This window comes from Rattus norvegicus, chromosome 9 (assembly GCF_021556685.1).
Source record: "Rattus norvegicus strain SHRSP/BbbUtx chromosome 9, alternate assembly SHRSP_T2T, whole genome shotgun sequence".
In the NCBI taxonomy this organism is placed as follows: Eukaryota; Metazoa; Chordata; class Mammalia; order Rodentia; family Muridae; genus Rattus; species Rattus norvegicus.
In genome coordinates, this window is record NC_141542.1 from 56,274,863 (window position 1) to 56,292,705 (window position 17,843).

The 17,843-nt window shown below is 47.7% G+C and overlaps 1 protein-coding gene across 9 annotated transcripts in view; it reads right to left on the minus strand.

Annotated features, from left to right (window-relative positions):
* Chst10 (carbohydrate sulfotransferase 10) overlaps positions 1–15,520 on the minus strand; it is a 29,874-nt gene extending 14,354 nt beyond the window's left edge. Inside the window, 5 exon segments of one of the 9 annotated variants that reach the window (NM_001431863.1) lie at positions 3,009–3,140; positions 4,085–4,158; positions 11,740–11,930; positions 13,307–13,412; positions 15,245–15,520. In NM_001431863.1, coding sequence (NP_001418792.1) covers positions 3,009–3,108 — 100 coding nt within the window. In that variant the 5' untranslated portion in view covers positions 3,109–3,140; positions 4,085–4,158; positions 11,740–11,930; positions 13,307–13,412; positions 15,245–15,520. 9 annotated transcript variants of the gene reach the window in all.
* Between the last annotated feature and the right edge of the window lie 2,323 nt (positions 15,521–17,843).

The following is a 17,843-nucleotide window of genomic DNA, read 5'->3' on the forward strand; positions in this document are numbered from 1 at the left end:
AAACTGTATGGTATTGGTACAGAGACAGGCAGGTAGATCAATGGAATAGAACTGAAGACCTAGAAATGAACCCACATACCTATTGTCACTTGATCTTTGACAAAGGAACTAAAACCATCCAATGGAAAAAAGACAGCATTTTCAACAAATGGTGCTGGTTGGACTCGAGGTTAGCATGTAGAAGAATGCAAATTGAACCATTCTTATGACCCTGTACAAAGCTCAAGTCCAAGTGGATCAAGGACCACCACATAAAGCAGATACACTCAAACAAATAGCGGAAAAAGTGGGAAGAATCTCGAACACATGGGCACTGGGGAGAATTTCCTGAACAGAACACCAGTAGCTTCTGCTCTAAGATCAAGAATTGACAAATGGGACCCCATAAAAGTGCAAAGTTTCTGTAAGGCAAAGGACACTGTCATTAGGACAAAATGTCAACCAACAGATTGGGAAAATATCTTTACGTCTGATAGAGGGCTAATATCCAATATAGACAAAGAACTCAAGAAGTTAGCCTCCAGAGAATCAAATAATCCTATCTTAAAATAGGGTACAGAACTAAACAAAAAATTCTCAACTGAGGAATACTGAATGGCCAAGAAGCACCTAAAGAAATGTTCAACATCCTTAGTCATCAGGAAAATGCTAATCAAAATGACCCTGAGATTCCACCTCACACCAGTCAGAATGGCTAAGATCAAAAACTCAGGTGACAGCAGATGCTGGCGAGGATGTGGAGAAAGAGGAACACTCCTCCATTGTTGGTGGGATTGCAGACTGGTACAGCCACTCTGGAAATCAGTCTGGAGGTTCCTCAGAAAATCCGACATTGCATTACCTGAAGACCCAGCTATACCCGTCCTGGGCATATACCCAAAAGATGCTCCAATGTATAACAAGGATACATGATCCACTATGTTCATAGCAGCCTTATTTATAATAGCCAGAAGCTGGAAAGAACCCAGATATCCCTCAACGGAGGAATGGATACAGAAAATGTGGTACATCTACACAATGGAATATTACTCAGCTATCAAAAACAATGACTTCATGAAATTCATAGGCAAATGGGTAGAACTAGAAAATATCATCCTGAGTGAGGTAACACAATCATAAAAGAGCACATATGGTTTGCACTTACTGATAAGTGGATATTAATAGTGCAAAAGCTTGGATTACCCAAGATACAATTCACAGACCACAGGAAGCTCAAGAAGAAGGAAGACCAAAATGTGCATGCTTCAGGGGAACAAAAATACTCACAGGAGGAAATATGGAGACAAAGCGTGGAGCAGAGACTGAAGGAAAAGCCATCCAGAGACTGACCCCATGTGATCCATCCCATATATAGATACCAAACCCAGACAATATTATGGATGCCAAGAAGTGATTACTGACAGGAGACTGATATAGCTGTCTCCTGAGAGGCTCTGCCAGAGCCTGACCAATACAGAGGCAATGCTTACAGACAAACAATGAACTGAGAACGGGGTCCCCAATGGGGGAGTTAGAGAAAGGACTGAAGGAGCTGAAGGTGTTTGCAACCCCATAAGAACAACAATGCCAACCAACCAGAGCTCCCAGGGACTAAACCACCACCCCAAGGGTACACAGGGACCTATGGCTCCAACAGCATATGTAGCAGAGGATGGTCTTGTCGGGCGTCAATGGGAGGAGAGGCCCTTGTTCCCGAGAAGGCTTGATGCCCTAGTATAGGGGAATGTCAGGGTGGGTAGGTGTGGGATCACCCTCATAGAAGCAGAGGAAGCTAGCAGGTTTCTGGAGGAGAAACCAGGGAAGGGGATAACATTTGAAATGTACATAAAAATATTCAATAAAAAATACAATGTTTTAAATTCATATTTTCCCTTTGGGGTGCGTGTGTGTGTGTGTGTGTGTGTGTGTGTCTGTCTGTCTGTCTGTCTGTCTGTCTGTCTGCTCTTTTGACATTGAGCCTCACTTGTGGTCTATCCACTCTCAGAGGCTCAGTCAATCCCCAGCATGAGTTTCCAGAGAAGCTAAGGTAGAAGGTTTGTGTCACCAGGCTTCAACTATCAAATTCTGACTGACAGACGTCTCACTGATGTGTAGCACACGCTGTCCTGGTTCTTAAAACAAACCAAACTTCAAGCAACTTCATCACGTGGCTCACCCTTCCTCACCAAGAGATAAGGTCAGGGTTCAGAAGTCACATGCTGTTCTCAGCACTGTTCTCTCAGCTTTTCAGCTGTTCCACATTTGGGGCCAGTGCCCATCTCAGAAATATGAATTTCATCTGTCCTCAGCAGAGGATTACAAAGCCCGGCAGGTGACTCCTGTCCTCGTAAGAGGTCACCAATATTGACTGTGCTGAAACTGCTCAAGCCTCCTCTGATTGTGACACAGAGATTTGAAACCCAATCTTCCGATGGAGCCCCTGGTTCCAAACACCCTGTGATGGCCCTGGATGTCCAATACAGTAAGTGTGACACCCCTTCACTGGGCTGTGCCGACCCCATCAGCTGTCTCACAAGGACTTCAAGAAGATGATGAAATTTGTAATGGCAGCCAAGTGGTGCCCTGTGTTAAGTGTCTGTAGTCATCCTTTAGGGCAAGCCATGCTGAGGACCACCGCCTGGCTCACACCGGGCTTCCCCATTCCCCCTGCATGCCTGCTTCCAGTTCTATTTCTCTGAAGTAGAGTGGAACAGAAGAGATGGAGAAGGCGGTGTGGGGATCAGAGGCCCTTAGAATAGCTAGGAACACACCAGGAGTTCTTGGGGATAAAGGAGCCAATAGCCAACGCCGCAAACTACTACGTAGGCTGCTACAGCCACTAGAAGTGGGGAACAGTGCTGCTAGAGACGCCTCTAATGAGCTGTGAACCACGGAAGGATGCACAAGGCTCTGTGCTCCAGCCTCCTGAGGAACTGCTTCTCTGGCCAATCAATGCTTGGAGCCTGGGGACAGTGTTGAGGGAAGGACTCCGTTAGCCATAAATCCATTCTGCCATGAAGCACACCTACCATCCGGGTCTTTGAAGGTCAACGTGATGAACTTGCTGGCCACCATGAACATGAAAATCACCCAAAAGCATGCAGCCAGCAGGAGCCACTGGTGGTGCATGTTGTCAAACAGGGGCCATCCGATGATCCTTCCTGGAAGACACAAGGGAGATGCCTCTGCCGTTTCAAGCAATAAAATGTGGTACTACGACATAGGCGGCTTCAATTAAAAGGTCCAATATCAATGTGAACACTTCTAATTTGCTACAGTGGGTATTTGGACTTGACAGTTAACATTTCAAATTTAATGAATCCTTCCAAAAGGCCCATCTCACAATTAAATCAACTCCCAACACCTAGTAGAGGGGAATAACAAGGAACAAATTTTATCCCGGAATCCCTGAGACTTTGCTGTGGTAGATCTGCCTCCTGAGTCCTGTCTCCCAGGTCAAGGTCACAAGAAGCTCATAGAAAGGCTGACAAGAAGCCATCCATCAGACCAGCCAAGGGGTAGAGGGCAATTCCTGCATCCAGACAGAATGCTGATGCAAGGAGGGGATGCTGTCTGGTGGACTGGGTGTATCCCCACACAGAGAATCTAAGAAAAATAACACCCATGCTTCTATAGCCCATTCGACTTCAAGGACCAGTGAGGGTGGGGGTGGGGTGTCATATTATCACTGGGAGTGAGGTGTGGCACATCTGTTGGTCCTCACTTTCTTGTGTGTAAGGACGTACAAGGGACCAGGGAGCCACTGCCAATCCTCAGCACAAGATGGGGGGGGGGGGGGGCAGCGGCGGCAGACAGACAGACAACCAAGCATATTTCAGTCAAGTGGCACTTCTTGAAGCAAGATGAGGCCATGGTAAGGGACCAAACTGGGCTGTTTTCTCCCAGCTGACTGTGATCGGCCATCAATATAGGCAAGAGAACAGGTCTCCCGCTTGCTGCTGCGAACTGTGGGTGATTTTGGTGAGAGCTTCCCATCCCAGGCTCAGCCAAGACCCACAAAATAATAACCCTCCTTCTTTCCTGATGCTGTATTCAAGAGCTTCGCTGGGACCAGGCATCTGCAGCCCAGGTCCCTCCACAATACCTGTGAGTGGTCCTCTGATACCCTCTTTGAAGGTATAAATTCTAGACACGTCCTAAATGTTGCATGGGACATACCTAAAACAAAAAGAGAGAGAGAGAGAGAGAGAGAGAGAGAGAGAGAGAGAGAGAGAGAGAGAGAGAGAGAGAGCCATTTGCCTCTTCTGGTTCTGGAATGTAGACTTAACTGAGTGTCTGCAGTTCAACCGTTAGAATACAAGCCAAATCCTTCAACTGCCTCGGGGCTTGCCACCTCCCACGCCATGTGTGCCTTTCTAGGGTACCTTATGGGCACACTCAGGCAACCCAGGAGTAATGCCCAGCCTGATTCCTGGGGTCTTCAAGCATGGGTGCCAAATTATGCATAAGTATAGGAGACCAGTTAAGTTTAAATCTCGCACAAAAAAATGCACCCACAGGATCTACTCAAACACACACACACAGTCTCTCTATTTTTCTGTGCTTGTATATTGGGCCTAGTGCTTCTGGCACATCCCCAGGCAAGGTCGCCAGAGTAAACACATAAAAATGTAACACACCGTATAAAGTTTCTAGGAAACAACATATAAATTCTAGACACGTCCTAAATGTTGCATGGGACATACCTAAAACAAAGAGAGAGAGAGAGAGAGAGAGAGAGAGAGAGAGAGAGAGAGAGAGAGAGAGCGCCATTTGCCTCTTCTGGTTCTGGAATGTAGACTTAACTGAGTGTCTGCAGTTCAACCGTTAGAATACAAGTCAAATCCTTCAACTGCCTGGGGTAGGCCACCCCAGTCTTATGAAAGTCTCTTTCTCTCTCCCCTCCTCACTGGGGTGGCTCGGTGCAAAGTGGGATCCTAAACTTCCCTCTAAGCCCAGCCTGTGCCTGACTCCAGGCTGGCTCTCCCACTAGGTTTCCTGATCAATCTCCCTACCCCACCTCTGACACGAAGCCTTCATCTACCCAGGATCACCGTTAAATGAAACTGAGTCAGCAAAGGACTAGTGTTGAAGGCTGGATAGGCCCAAGGCTTTCCCTGAGGCCCTGCTGTATGGAGAAAGACGCAGTTCCTTCTCTACACCAAGAGCCAGACATGGCCTGCGCCCAGGGCCTTGGGGGAGCTGTAGCCACAGATCCCTCCTGCCCACTTCACAGCTCACCTACTGCCCTCCTTAAGCCACAAGGGGGCTCCTCTGGGGCATGAAGGCTTAGGAAGTGTATGGGCACAAATGCTCACCCCTCTTCAAACTGGTCCTCTGAGAGGAACATCAGAGCCAAGCTCTTACTGGTGTCTCAAGAACAGATGCCCAGGTTAGACGGCTCCTGGTCCGTGACCTCATGTCTTGCCATGGGCTCTTTGCAATTGATGTTCAAGGTCTGCTCCCGACAGCATGAGTAGAGGAAGGGCCAGCTTCCTTCATCACTGGCTCATTGATGTCCCAACATTGGTCTCTCTCATTTGGCAGCCCCTGTCTTCGGCTAGGCACTGCCTGCTGCCCCTTCCCCCTCCCCATGTGATCGGCTCACGCCAACCAATTAACACACCAGCAACTCAAGTGGCACCTCATGCACGGAGACCTCCAAAGCAGCTTGCCAATGTCTGCGTCCATCTAAAGCACCATGCCACCTTGAAGACTCGGGACTCCAGCGTCCATAGGAGAGAGGCTGCCAGTATGATGCCCAATAACTGACACCAGAACACGCACAGCTCTTAGAACTTCAGCATGACGTGGAATCAAATTATACTTTCTAAGTCACAGTGTGTGCACATACTCGAGTCACCATGAATTTACAACACGCTACTGATTTGGGGAGACGGCTCAGCGGTCAAGAGCTTTTGCTGTTCTTCCAAAAAACCCCGAGTTTGGTTCCCAGCACTCGTGCCTTGAAGCTCGCAATCACCTCGCAACCCCAGCTCCAGGAGATCCTACCAATGCCCTCTCCTGTCCTCCATCAATACCTGCCCCCACGTGCACATGCCCACTTGGACCCAGACGTACACATAAATAAGAACAAAATGAAATTTAAAAACACTGAGGGAGGAGCTATGAGATCATTTGGGAATCCAGAAACTTCAAATTTTGAAAAAAACGCTATGCCATGTGGCAAGCCTACTGGACAAAGGCCGTGTGGACATATAGCATCAGTGCGTAGAAAAGGGAGTTACAGGACTGGTGCTGATCCTATTGGTTAATAAAAACAACATGCATGCATACTACATGAGAGAAGGTGGCTACATGCTATGCACACCCGTAACACAGAATAACACCCTGAGACGGTGAAGGGAGAGTTACTTTTACTTTAGACATATTTGTGTTTTAAAAGTTTTTTTTTTTCCAGTAGCACATAACCTTCTCACAGTTAAAAAAGAAAAAAGAAAAGAAAAGACAAATAAATAAAAATGTCAAAGAATGCCACCTATGCGGACGTACCTGATGCTTTTAGCTGCTGGCTAATTCTTTCTACTTCACTAGTATTGGCCACGGTTTCTTTCTTTCCCTAATACCGTTTCAGAAATGGAAGTCTTCTAGCCAGGAAAGTGTGATGACCTGGCCAAGTTGATGTGCACCAGGACATTTAGCAAATACATAGTTTTCTTCCTTAGTTCTTATTTGCTTAAAAGAAAACTGAGCAACTGAGCCTAAACTGCCGAGAATGACATGAGAGACGTCCTTCCCAAACATTACGCTATGGTTTTTGTTGAAAGTATTTGGGTTTTCTTTAAAGGAAACAGGGAGCTGCAAGCACAGTTGGAACCCCTCCCTCCTCGTGTCTGAGTTGCTTTCTGTTAACCGTTAACCGTAGCAGACAAAACCTCAGGTGAGGCAGGTGGGGTTTTTCTCTCTGACAGGATAGGCCAAGGAGGCAGTGAAACCAGGCTTGCAAGGGAGACTGCGTCGCCCACGGGGCTCACCGGAGAGACACACAACAGCAGGTGAGACCAGGGAGGGGAGACACACAATATTTGGCTTCCCACCTCATGGTCTATAGTGAGAAAACAGAGTGCTTAACAGAGACACAAGGAAAAGCATTGCGAGTAAAGGTAACACGGTTAAAACATAAACCGGGCCTTCGACCTCAGGGGCGTACAATGTGAGCCAGCCAGTGTGACTACAGACTAGTCCTCTCTCAAAGCACTCACCCTCGGGTCCTCTGTCAGTCCGCTTTATAACAGAGGGCCCTTAGAAGTGAGGTGGTAGCTGGAAAGTTCCCAGAAAAAAAAAAAAGAATAAAACCAACCACATCAATGTTAACTGTTCTAATTTAGAACTCAAATGAGGGCCTGCGGATACGGCTCAGCTGCTGGGAGAGCACTGGCTGCTCTTCTGGAGTTCGATTCCCAGCACCCACGTTGGGCAGCTCCCAGTCACCTGTAACTCGAACCCCAGGGGATCCAACGCCCAAGTCTGGGCTCTGAGGGTACCTGCACATGCACATAAAAGCACACAGACACACCCACACACAGAGAAATAATAAACCTTTTTAAGAAAATAAAATAAGTGACTACAGAGAGCTGCACTGTCACAGGTCTCCACGAAAATTACCTTGGACTATCTTCAGCACGCTGTGTACTCACGTACATCCCAACTCTGTGTAGGACCTCACATGCTTGTGACTGTATAATCAGACCCCTCGCTGACACCAACTGGAAGGCTAAAAATGTCACCAGATAGCGTCGGAGGCCTAGACTGTCCTACTTTGCCACAGCCCGAACAGACGGTGTTGATGTATCTGAAAACAGTCTTGGTGTGTGGCTTTCTTTGTTCTATAAACCTTGATCAAACTGTTGTTAGCTAGAAAGTTGTGCTTGAATCGCTTGTCCCCTGGCTATGGTCATTCATACTCATTCCTAGGACAACTATTTCTTTTCTTTTTTTTTTTTTTTTCGGAGCTGGGGACCGAACCCAGGGCCTTGCGCTTCCTAGGCAAGCGCTCTACCACTGAGCTAAATCCCCAACCCCAACTATTTCTTTTCTCTTAAAACTTTAATGATTTATTTTTATGTACGTGGGGTTTTACCTGTGTGCAGGTGAGGGTGTTAGAGTCCCCCGGAACTGGAGTCGCAGACAGTTGTGAGCTGCCATGTGGGTGCTGGGAATTGAACCCTAGTCCTCTGAAGAGTGGCCAGTGCTCTGAACTGCGAAGCCACCTCCCCATCCCCAGAACAACTATTTCTCGTTTCCTTTGAAGTGACAGCTGTGTTTGACTTTATCTTTTTGGCAAGGACATATGCTTGTGCATGTACATTTAATGGACAAAGTAATTAAAAAAGAGATCACTCTCCAATTCACCATGAAAACATATGTTCTTTCCGATAGAAATGGGGTTAGAGATAGGACCATCTCACGTGTCCTTACAGAATCTCAAAGTCTAACAAACCCACAAGAAGCAGAAAAATGATGATCTTGGAGAGAGATGGTACTCTAAGAAAATACAGGAGGCTGTGACCTGGGGAGAGGGTTCCACTCCAGGGAACACGGGATTAACTTAAGAGGAAGGAAGACTCACGTGGATCAAGGTGCAGTTGAGGCAGAGTCAATGCGACTCAGCAAACACTGGCCCTAACAGTTGTGTGGGATCCCGTTTTTTTTTTTTTTTCCCTGACATGGAAGAGAGGCCTACAGAAAAGGGTGGTGGTGGAGGTCTGATCCTAAATTTTGTTTTAAAGCTCAAAGATATAAAAGGTGAATGTCCATTTGACAACAGCCTATTTCCATTTGTGGAGGAGGGGGCATCCTCATCAGCGTAAACCAACCTGACCAAGTGCTCGGTCCACACCTCTATCTCTATAGACCAGAGTGAGGCGCTGGGGAGAAGCTCAGTCAGCCAAGTGTTTGCTGCATGGGGACCAGAGTCAGTGCTCCAGGACCCATACAGAAGGGCTGGGAACCTACTTTGACATCACCTCCATTGACTTGCCTGGAGATGCAGGCTTGCAATCCCAGTGCTAGGGAGACACAGACAGCGAGGCCCCTGAGCATGCCGGCTAGCCATCTCAACTTCCTCAGTGGGTTCCAGGTCAGTGAGAAATCCAGTCTCAAACAAAAGCAAAAGCAAAGCCAAAACAAGGTAGGGGCTGGAGAGATGGCTCAGCAGTTGCTGCTCTGGCAGAGGACCCAGGTTTAGTTCCCAGTGTGCACATCTATTTACTTACAACTGCTTCGAGCTCAAGTTTCAGGGGCATGGGATTCCCTCTTCTGGCTGACCCAGGCACTGAATACTAATGGTTCGCACATACACATAAATTAAATGAAATAAGTTATTAAATAAATCGATTAATTAAAAGTCAAGGAATGACCTCTGTCTGGGCTCAATATGTTTGCGCACACTTGCGTGCACAGCTGGCCCGACCCGTCACACCAGTGGGTGAGCTAGTAAGCTGACCCACAGTATAGAGTATGTAAGGCTTTTGATGGGTCCTGGAGAAAGGCGTCCCTAGCTCACCATGGTGTGATGTCCTCTCTGGTTACAGCAGCATCTAACTAATGTTGAGGCCAGTGGCTCAATGTCAGTCGTGGCTGTACGTTAGAATCGTTACATTGATCTCAACGAACAGCAATGCACCAGGGATGGGCAAGTCAATTGCCAAAGCAGGTCCCCAAGCTCTGCACGACCCTCTCACGAGCAGAGCAGCCGAGACAGGGACCCGCTGGTCCAGCCGCCCTCTACCCAACAGGCTTTCCTCAAACTTCCGAGTCCATGTGAATCCCCCGGGGATCTCGTTAAAATTCAAATTCTTGGCATATTCCAGAGTAATGGCTACTCCCCCTCCATTTTCAGGACTGGCTGTAAAATCTCATGGCTATCCACCGATGCTCTGCATTAAGTGTTCTTGATAAATGGCTGAAGAAATGTTTAATTAGAATCTAAGACCATCTTCCATCACTGCCCCGAGTAGACTCCTTTACAGCTCTCCCATCTACGGGTGAGTAGACACTGTAGAGTTAAGATTTGCTGCCCACGAGGAAAGAAACCCTATGACAAGGTGCCCTGTTTTCTAAACTAAAAAAAAGTACCCCCAATTCCTTCAGCCTCACTTCTCTAAGTATGCACTGTTCTCTGAGCTGTGTCCCTGAATACAGATCTTCTCCCCGGGGCTGGCCACCAACCAGAGCTGTTAAGGTCCAGGCTCATGATGCCCATCTACAAGGGGACCAGGACAGAGAATGGCGCTTCCCTTCAGGGTTCCACTCAAGGCCAGTGAGTGTGTCCCTGTAACCAGGTGATAAACAGCCTTCAAAAGACCTGGCATTTGCTATAATTAACTTCCTGTCAAGGAGCCAATTCGACCCACCCCGCCAGCCCACTTGCAGCTAATGCTGGCGGCAGAGTTCAGTGTGCCTCACACTGCTCTGGGCATAGTGTGCTCCTGCACACAGAGTCCCAGCCCTCCGGGAGCTGGCATATCCATCTTCAGAGCCTTCCTCCTTCCAGGCATGAAGTGGTACACATGTCAAGATGCCAACAAGCCAGAGGATGGGCTCTGAAAACCCACAGACAGAACCCATGGCTGTAAGGAGGGAGAAAGCTGGGGAGAGAAAAAAAAAGCCAGTAGAGCCCACAAGATGCCTTCACCTCTTTTCTCTTTCAAACAAAAGGGAGGCAGCACCACGCATCAGAAAGTGTGTCCTCACCATTGACAGCCCCAGTGCAGGTACTACTGCCTTTGGATGCACCTTTCTCTCTCCTGCATTATAAGAAAGGGATGCCTGTAGAGCCATTCGTCTCAGCTGTCCACATCCCCCACTATGGAAGCACAAAGGCCCTCCTACCACGTGATCCAGTCAGATCCAGTCAGATCCCATCCATCACTTTCTGCTTAGCTGGTTTAGAAAAGGCTCTTTAAAAAGGTCCTGCGGCACACAAGCCCCGTCATCTCTGTGTGCACAGGCTTCAGCCAGTCACTCATTCAGGAGCACATTCGTAGCCCTCCAGAACTTAGCGACACACACGTTCGGAATGCTAATGGAGAGGCTGATGCGCTAGGTGAGAGATCTGTACAGATCTGTGATGGAGAAGGGTAAGGGTGGGAAGGCTGGGGCCAAGGGGAAAGAAAGGTGGTAAAGGTAGCAGGCATTCATTCTAGAGAGCTGGGTTTCGGGGAGATGACAGCCACCACTCTCAACACTAGCCACGCCCACTTGCAGGGACACCATCTCTGGGACACACCCCGGCACTGGGAGCAGTTCAGTGCCTTAGAGCAAGCATGCAGAGTGGCTGGCTACACCGCTCCAGGGCAGAGCACAGAGACAGACAGGTGTGTGCAGGGAGCAAGCAGTCCACAGGGCTAATAAGGCTCGGCCATTCTCACGGAAGACTATCTCAGGCAGCACCCTAATAACAGAGTGCAAGGCCAGATCCTGGAGCCCCTGTTAGTTCTATAGGATGGGAGCTGACCAATCAGCTCTCCGACTGAGATGAGATTTCTGGGTTTTGTGGTCCTTGTCTTCTACCACGGTTCACTATATTCTCAGAGATAGGGGGGGAAATGTTAATTAAGTGGGGAATGACCTAGGTGCTTTGTCTTTGTTTTTGTTTGTCTTTGTTTTTCAGTACTAGTTTAAAAGACTTAAAGTTACTTTGCAGCGGTGTTGCCCCAAACACCAGCTTGAATACATTTATCACCCAATGGCTCCTTTTCACATGCTGATAGGGCTCCGGGGACTTCTGGTACAAACCTTTAGCACTTCACTCAGTAAGAGGCTGACCTGTAGCTTCTGCTCAATGCAGCTTCTTTGCTTTAGTGTTTGGGTGACTCTCAATTCTTTGACCCCATCTTTAAAAATCCACAAATTAGGGGTTGGGGATTTAGCTCAGTGGTAGAGTGCTTGCCTAGCAAGCACAAGGCCCTGGGTTCGGTCCCCAGCTCCTAAAAAAAGAAAAGAAAAAAACCGCACAAATTAGACCAGTGAGATGGTTCAGGGGTAAATGTGATTGACAGGCTTGGCTGAAGACCGGAGTTCAAACCTTGGGATCCGCATGGTGGAAGGAAAGAACTGATTCCCAAAAGTTGTACTTTGATCTCCACAGGCTGTGCCTTGCCACAGTCATACTTGTAAACATGCACACTCACAGACACACACACACACACACACACACACGAGTGCACACACGCATGCACAGGGTATGTGTGAAATAAATAAGAGTAAAAGCATGCACAGATTACGAACATGGAAAAGAATAATTCAATCCGCCAGCCCGGACAATGACCCTGAACACTTCCCCCCCACCTCCCGGAGCTGAGGACTGAACCCAGGACCTTGTGCTTGCTAGGCAAGAGCTCTACCACTGAGCTAAATCCCCTACCCCCCTGAATGCTTTCATACCAAGACTATAGGCAGATTTCAGCTCCATATTTACAATGAATCAATCTAAACGCTTGGGTAAGAAAAAGGACTGAACCTGCATCTTTGAGTGTATACTGTGCTATTAGAAAGCCAATTTTGATTAAAAACAAAACATGGTGACAGGAGAAATGGAGCAAATAAGGAAGAATTGAATGAGAAGTCTGGGGTCTAGAATTCTGAAAGCTACAAGGAGGGCAGTGTCCCTGGTAAGAGAGCAAAGCTGCCAGCAGTGGATGCTGTGGAAGCCGGATCCTTACCCCATCACACATACCTCAGGCTCCACAGTTACAATGTTGAATGTTTGTAACACTTCCAGACACAGAGGAAACCTCATACAACCTGGTAATGTCAAGGGGCTACTAGGCTTGGAAAGACACTGGGGAGAAGAGAACCAGACCCTGAGGCTGGTACAAGGGGATATTATCAGCCCTGCCATACTTTTTGATTTTGAATTGTGATGTAACAACAAATTTATCAAACTACAACTTATTAAAGCACAGAATAGTGTATGAATGCGTCTACACAGACAGGTCTATTACAGACCACTGAGCTTTTAAATTCCCAGTGCAAGCAGTTCAGATTTTTTTCTTTGTCTTCTCTGCGCCATTCTTCCAACCCTGCCTTAGAAGGATGGGTTGTCCTTGGTTAGCAGAGGAAAACATTCTAACTGTCCAGTGAGTGGCTGAGGCAGAAGCTTGGAGTAACGGAGAATGCTGACAGACTGTACAATCGGATACTAACCCAGTGCTGGCTGCAATGCATGCTCCTATTATAGTTACAGAACCCATTTCTAAGCATGCAGATACATACCCATCACTGGGTGCTTAAGTTCCCTAAGATGTCTATACAGGAGAGAAAGGAGGCTCTATAGATACTGGATAGCCATGATCTTAAATACCTGTCGGGTTCACATTTTCCATCACGGACCATCTGTGGCCGGGGTTTGGAACTGTCACATTCCCATGCTGTACTGGCTCCTCATGAGGTTTATGGTTCCTCTGTCACTGTGTAGGATAATTTGAAATAACAGTGAGAATTCAAGACCATCCTCAGCTGCACAGCTTGAAGCCAGAATGCGCCACATAAACCCCATCTCATAAACAAAAGACCAAAACTGAAACCCAAGTAACAAAACCACCAGTTTTCTTAATATAACTTAGTTTCTACTTGGAATACCAGTGTATATTTTCTATAACAGGTTCCTCACAGAAAGCAGGTAGCATCTGTACTTCTTGATAAGCAAGAATATATTTCAAATGTGCCATAAGAGCCAGCCATTTAAGAGCCATCCCTGTGACTCGGTATAAAAATTAAAATCCTTAATGAAATATTTTTTACCAAGGATAATCCAATCCCACTGTTTTATTTGCTAGATGTTGGGTAAATACTTTTTATACAGCACCATGAGTTATTCCAATGACAGATTCACTCTGGGTTCTGTCAAGCTTTAGCCCCTAGCAGATTCTAGACAAAAGTCATTTGATAAATAATAATGGGATAAGCGTCAACCTCACAGGATTAGAGAAACCACAGATTTAATAGGTTTGTAGAATAAGCAAACAATGGACTTTATTCTAAAAAAAAAATCTCAGTGTTAAAATTAAAGGTAATTTCACTTCACATAATTTAAACAATTCCAGACTGTGTGAAGAGGAAACAGACTGGTTCAAAAGGTCTCAAGTTTAGGGTCTTGCATAGTCCTTTCTCCCCACTGTATTCCTGGCTCCCTCCTAATTCTTCACTGTATAATCTCCTTGAGCTTCAAAAATGACCCAAATATTACTGCAAGTGGCACAGATTATTTGCAAATGTTTCCTGATGTCCTTTGTTCAACTTTGGTAAAACAAAAAGCAAACAGACAAACAAACAAACAAACAAACAGAACCCTATTTTCCTTTCCGGGAAGGTAAGGTCTTGCTAGGAAATTTCTTCTGTTCTTCAGGGTCAAGAGCAAACATTCAAGATTTTTCTTTTCAGCTTGAAATTCCCATTCTGCTTCAAGATAAACTATGTCCTAATTATCCTGGGGGCCGCGGAACGTAGAAAGCCATTTCTCTCTTTGTGTCTTTTCTTTTTAACCCAGTCACTTAAAAAAGAAAGAAGTCGTGGCTGGTGATCAGCAAGCTGGAACGAAGCTGGGCTGTCTCGTTTTAAGAAACATTCCCAGCTCTGGCAGTTCCAACAGACCAACGCAATAACCCAGCTCCTTGTGGCTAACCAGAACCTGGCTGAGCTACTTTGTATTCACTGCCCTTCCCTTTCCTGCCTTGAATGGACTTGGAGAACGAGAAAGCACTGGCCTTCGGAAAACCTGTTTCATCTTTCAAGCCAGAAAGTGCAGTAATGGATGCTTAGACCTCCAACTTCTATGGGGCCAGCACGCAGAACCTGCTGGCTGAGCTCCTTCCCCTCAGCTCCCAGGGAGCCAGGCTCAACCAAGCGCTCCCTAGGAAAAGCTGCACAGGTTCCTCCCTCTCATCCTCCTTCCCCGCACGCTCCCGGGACCCAAGCGGGAAAGTGTTCTCCTCTTTCCACCCCGCCCCCAATTAACAAACGCAAGTCTCCAGCCCCGGAGGGCAACCGTAGACGATGGATGGTTCAAGTGTCACCGATTCCATTCATCACTGCATCCGGCACAAGGACGCCGCCTCGTTGCATAATTAAGAGATGAAGGCTCTTCCCAGGAATCTCCATCCAGCGACGTCTTTAAGTCGCCCCCAGCACATACCGGGGTAGCTCGCCAAGAAAAACCGACTCCACCACCCTTCTGTCCTCCCGGCAAGGGGCTGGGGGACCGCACCTCATTGAGACCCTCCACCCCGGGTTCCCGGCTCACCCTCCGTGCCCCGGCGCTCGCGCTCTTCCCCGCCGCCGGCGCTCTGCTCTGGCCTCGCAGGGCCTGTGGGCGTCCCCGGAGCCCGGGAGGCCCGCCCCGCCCAGACCTCCGCGCCGCTACCCGCCCGCCGGCCCGCTGGGTGCCTGAGTGCAGCCACTCCGGAAGGAGGAAACTGGGTACGTGCGAGCTCCGGGGTGCAAGACCGCCGCCCACCGCAGCCCACCACAGCCCCGGAGTGTGGGCCCGGTCCTGCGCGCCGCCGCCACCGCCGTGCACGCGCGCGCGTCCACGTTGCAGGAAGCCCGGAGGAGGCACGGTGCACCCACCATCCCAGGCCTCCTGGTCCCCATTGGCTTCCACTTAGCGTGCCTGTGGAGAAATTATACAGATGCACCAACCCAACCGCACAGTGCCAGAAAACACCTCCGAGAAGGCAAACGAAATCCAAAACTTAGAAAAACGCAACAATGTCAACGATAATAAAACACATAAATAGATCAATAATCATTCTTTTTTTTTTTTTTTTTTTTTTTTTGGTTCTTCTTTTCGGAGCTGGGGACCGAACCCAGGGCCTTGCGCTTCCTAGGCAAGCGCTCTACCACTGAGCTAAATCCCCAACCCCTCAATAATCATTCTTTAAAGAATTTTTTTTGACTTGGTTTTGAAAATGTCAGATTGCTTGAGCTTTGGTATAGAACGAAGCTTTATTCTTCCTTAGACAGTTATTTGCTTTTATTGTTGTTGTTTTGTTTTGTTTTTAAAGACCATACCTCAATGGAGTCCAGGCCTGCCTAGAACTCACTGGAAAGGACAGGTTGGCCTCCAGCATGAGGTAATCCTCCAGTCTCAGCCTCAGGAATGCAGGGTGGGGTAAGTGCTAGGTACCATACTTTCCACCATCCCTATTTTCTTTTAAAAAAAATTTGCTTTTATTATTTTTTAAATTACGTTTGCGTCTCTATGTGGGTGTGTGTACTTGAATATAGGACCTACAGATCAGGAAAATTGTGGAATCCCTTCCAACTGGACTTAAGAGGGAGTTGCAAGTTTACTCAGTGTAGGTGCTAGGAACTGAACTCGAGTCTTCTCTAAAAGTGGCGCCAGTTCTTAACTACTGTGCCATCTCTCCAGCCCTATCCACAGTTCCTCAAGGGCCCTAATTTTACTGGGTTTTATTAAAGCTTAAGAAACAAGGGCGGCTATCTGGGCATGGTGGCTCGCTTTAATCCCACCATAGGGAGGCAGAGGCAGGCAAATTCTTGGTCTACAGAGCAAGTTCCAGGACAGCCAGGGCTACACAGAGAATGTCTGTCTGTCTCTACCTCTGCCTCCATTTCTTTCTCTGTGTCTCTCTGTCTCTGTTTGCTTCTCTCTCTCTCTCTCTCTCTCTGTGGTGTATGTGTGTGTGTGTGTGTGTGTGTGTGTGTGTGTGTGTGTGAGAGAGAGAGAGAGAGAGAGAGAGAGAGAGAGAGAGAGAAGAAATTTCTGGAAAAAAAACTTTACAAACTGTCAGGGCTGGATTCTCAGTGAGCTGATCTCAGAAGGAGTCATCTGCAGACAGGGAGCCTCCTCATGAGCACAGCACAGGCAGTGAATGGGGAGCAGACCCCCAGAATCTGTAAAATTAGCTCAGAGGCTATTTTCCTGCCCACGAGTACTGGACCATGTTCTGAGGATGCAGCTTCTGTGTGACTAATCCGACCATTTTTCTGTACATTTAACTCAGAGGCTGTGAATTTTAAAAGGTTAGGATCATGACTGACTGACTGGCTTTTGTTCTGATAATGGCTACCCAGCCCTTGCCCTCCTCACTTCCTGCCTCTTCAGTCTCCCCTTCACCTTTCCACCCCACCTCTGTTCCCATGTCCTTGGAACTTCTGGTGAGTCTTCTTCAGCTGGTCTCCTACCATCCATCCAGCTTTTCCTGAGTTTTGGTCTCTCTCCTACCTTTTTCCTGCTGAGCCAGACTCCCCCACATCCATTCACTTCCGACAGAGAGCTCTACCCAGTCAGGCTTAATTTCTGGGTACCAAAGGGGGTCCAGCCAAGGCCAGATTGGTAGATCCCTTCTGAGTTCCCTCCCTCGTAGGAAGCAGCTTCTCTGCCTCGATAAGGATTTGTGAGCTTTTCTTCTCCTTGCTTGTCATTCTTTGCAACGTTAAAACAAGGGCCCTGGGATCCACTGCCTCAGAGTGGCAAGAGTGGCTGTTGAGTCTCTGGAGCCCTAATTCTTTGAGTTAAGCCCACCTGAACCAAGAAGCAGGCTCTGTCTCATTCAAAGACCCCAGGGAGACCCAAGCTCATGTTTGACTTGGGTCAGGATGTTCTCAAGGACGGTCTCTGACACCGTTGGGTACAAGATGGCTCAGCTCCATGACCTACTCAGCCTTACAGTCCCTGTTGCAGTTGTATTTCCATACTGTCCTGTTACAGGTTATTATTCCCATAGTTTAGCTAACAGAGCAGTAGGGAGTTCTCCACCACACACAATATTCTTGAAGTAAAGAGGCTGTCCTCTAGGAAGTGTGATTTGTCCTGTGGCCTGTGGTGTTTTAGCACCAATTCTATTGCTGTAACATGATGATGATGATGATGATGA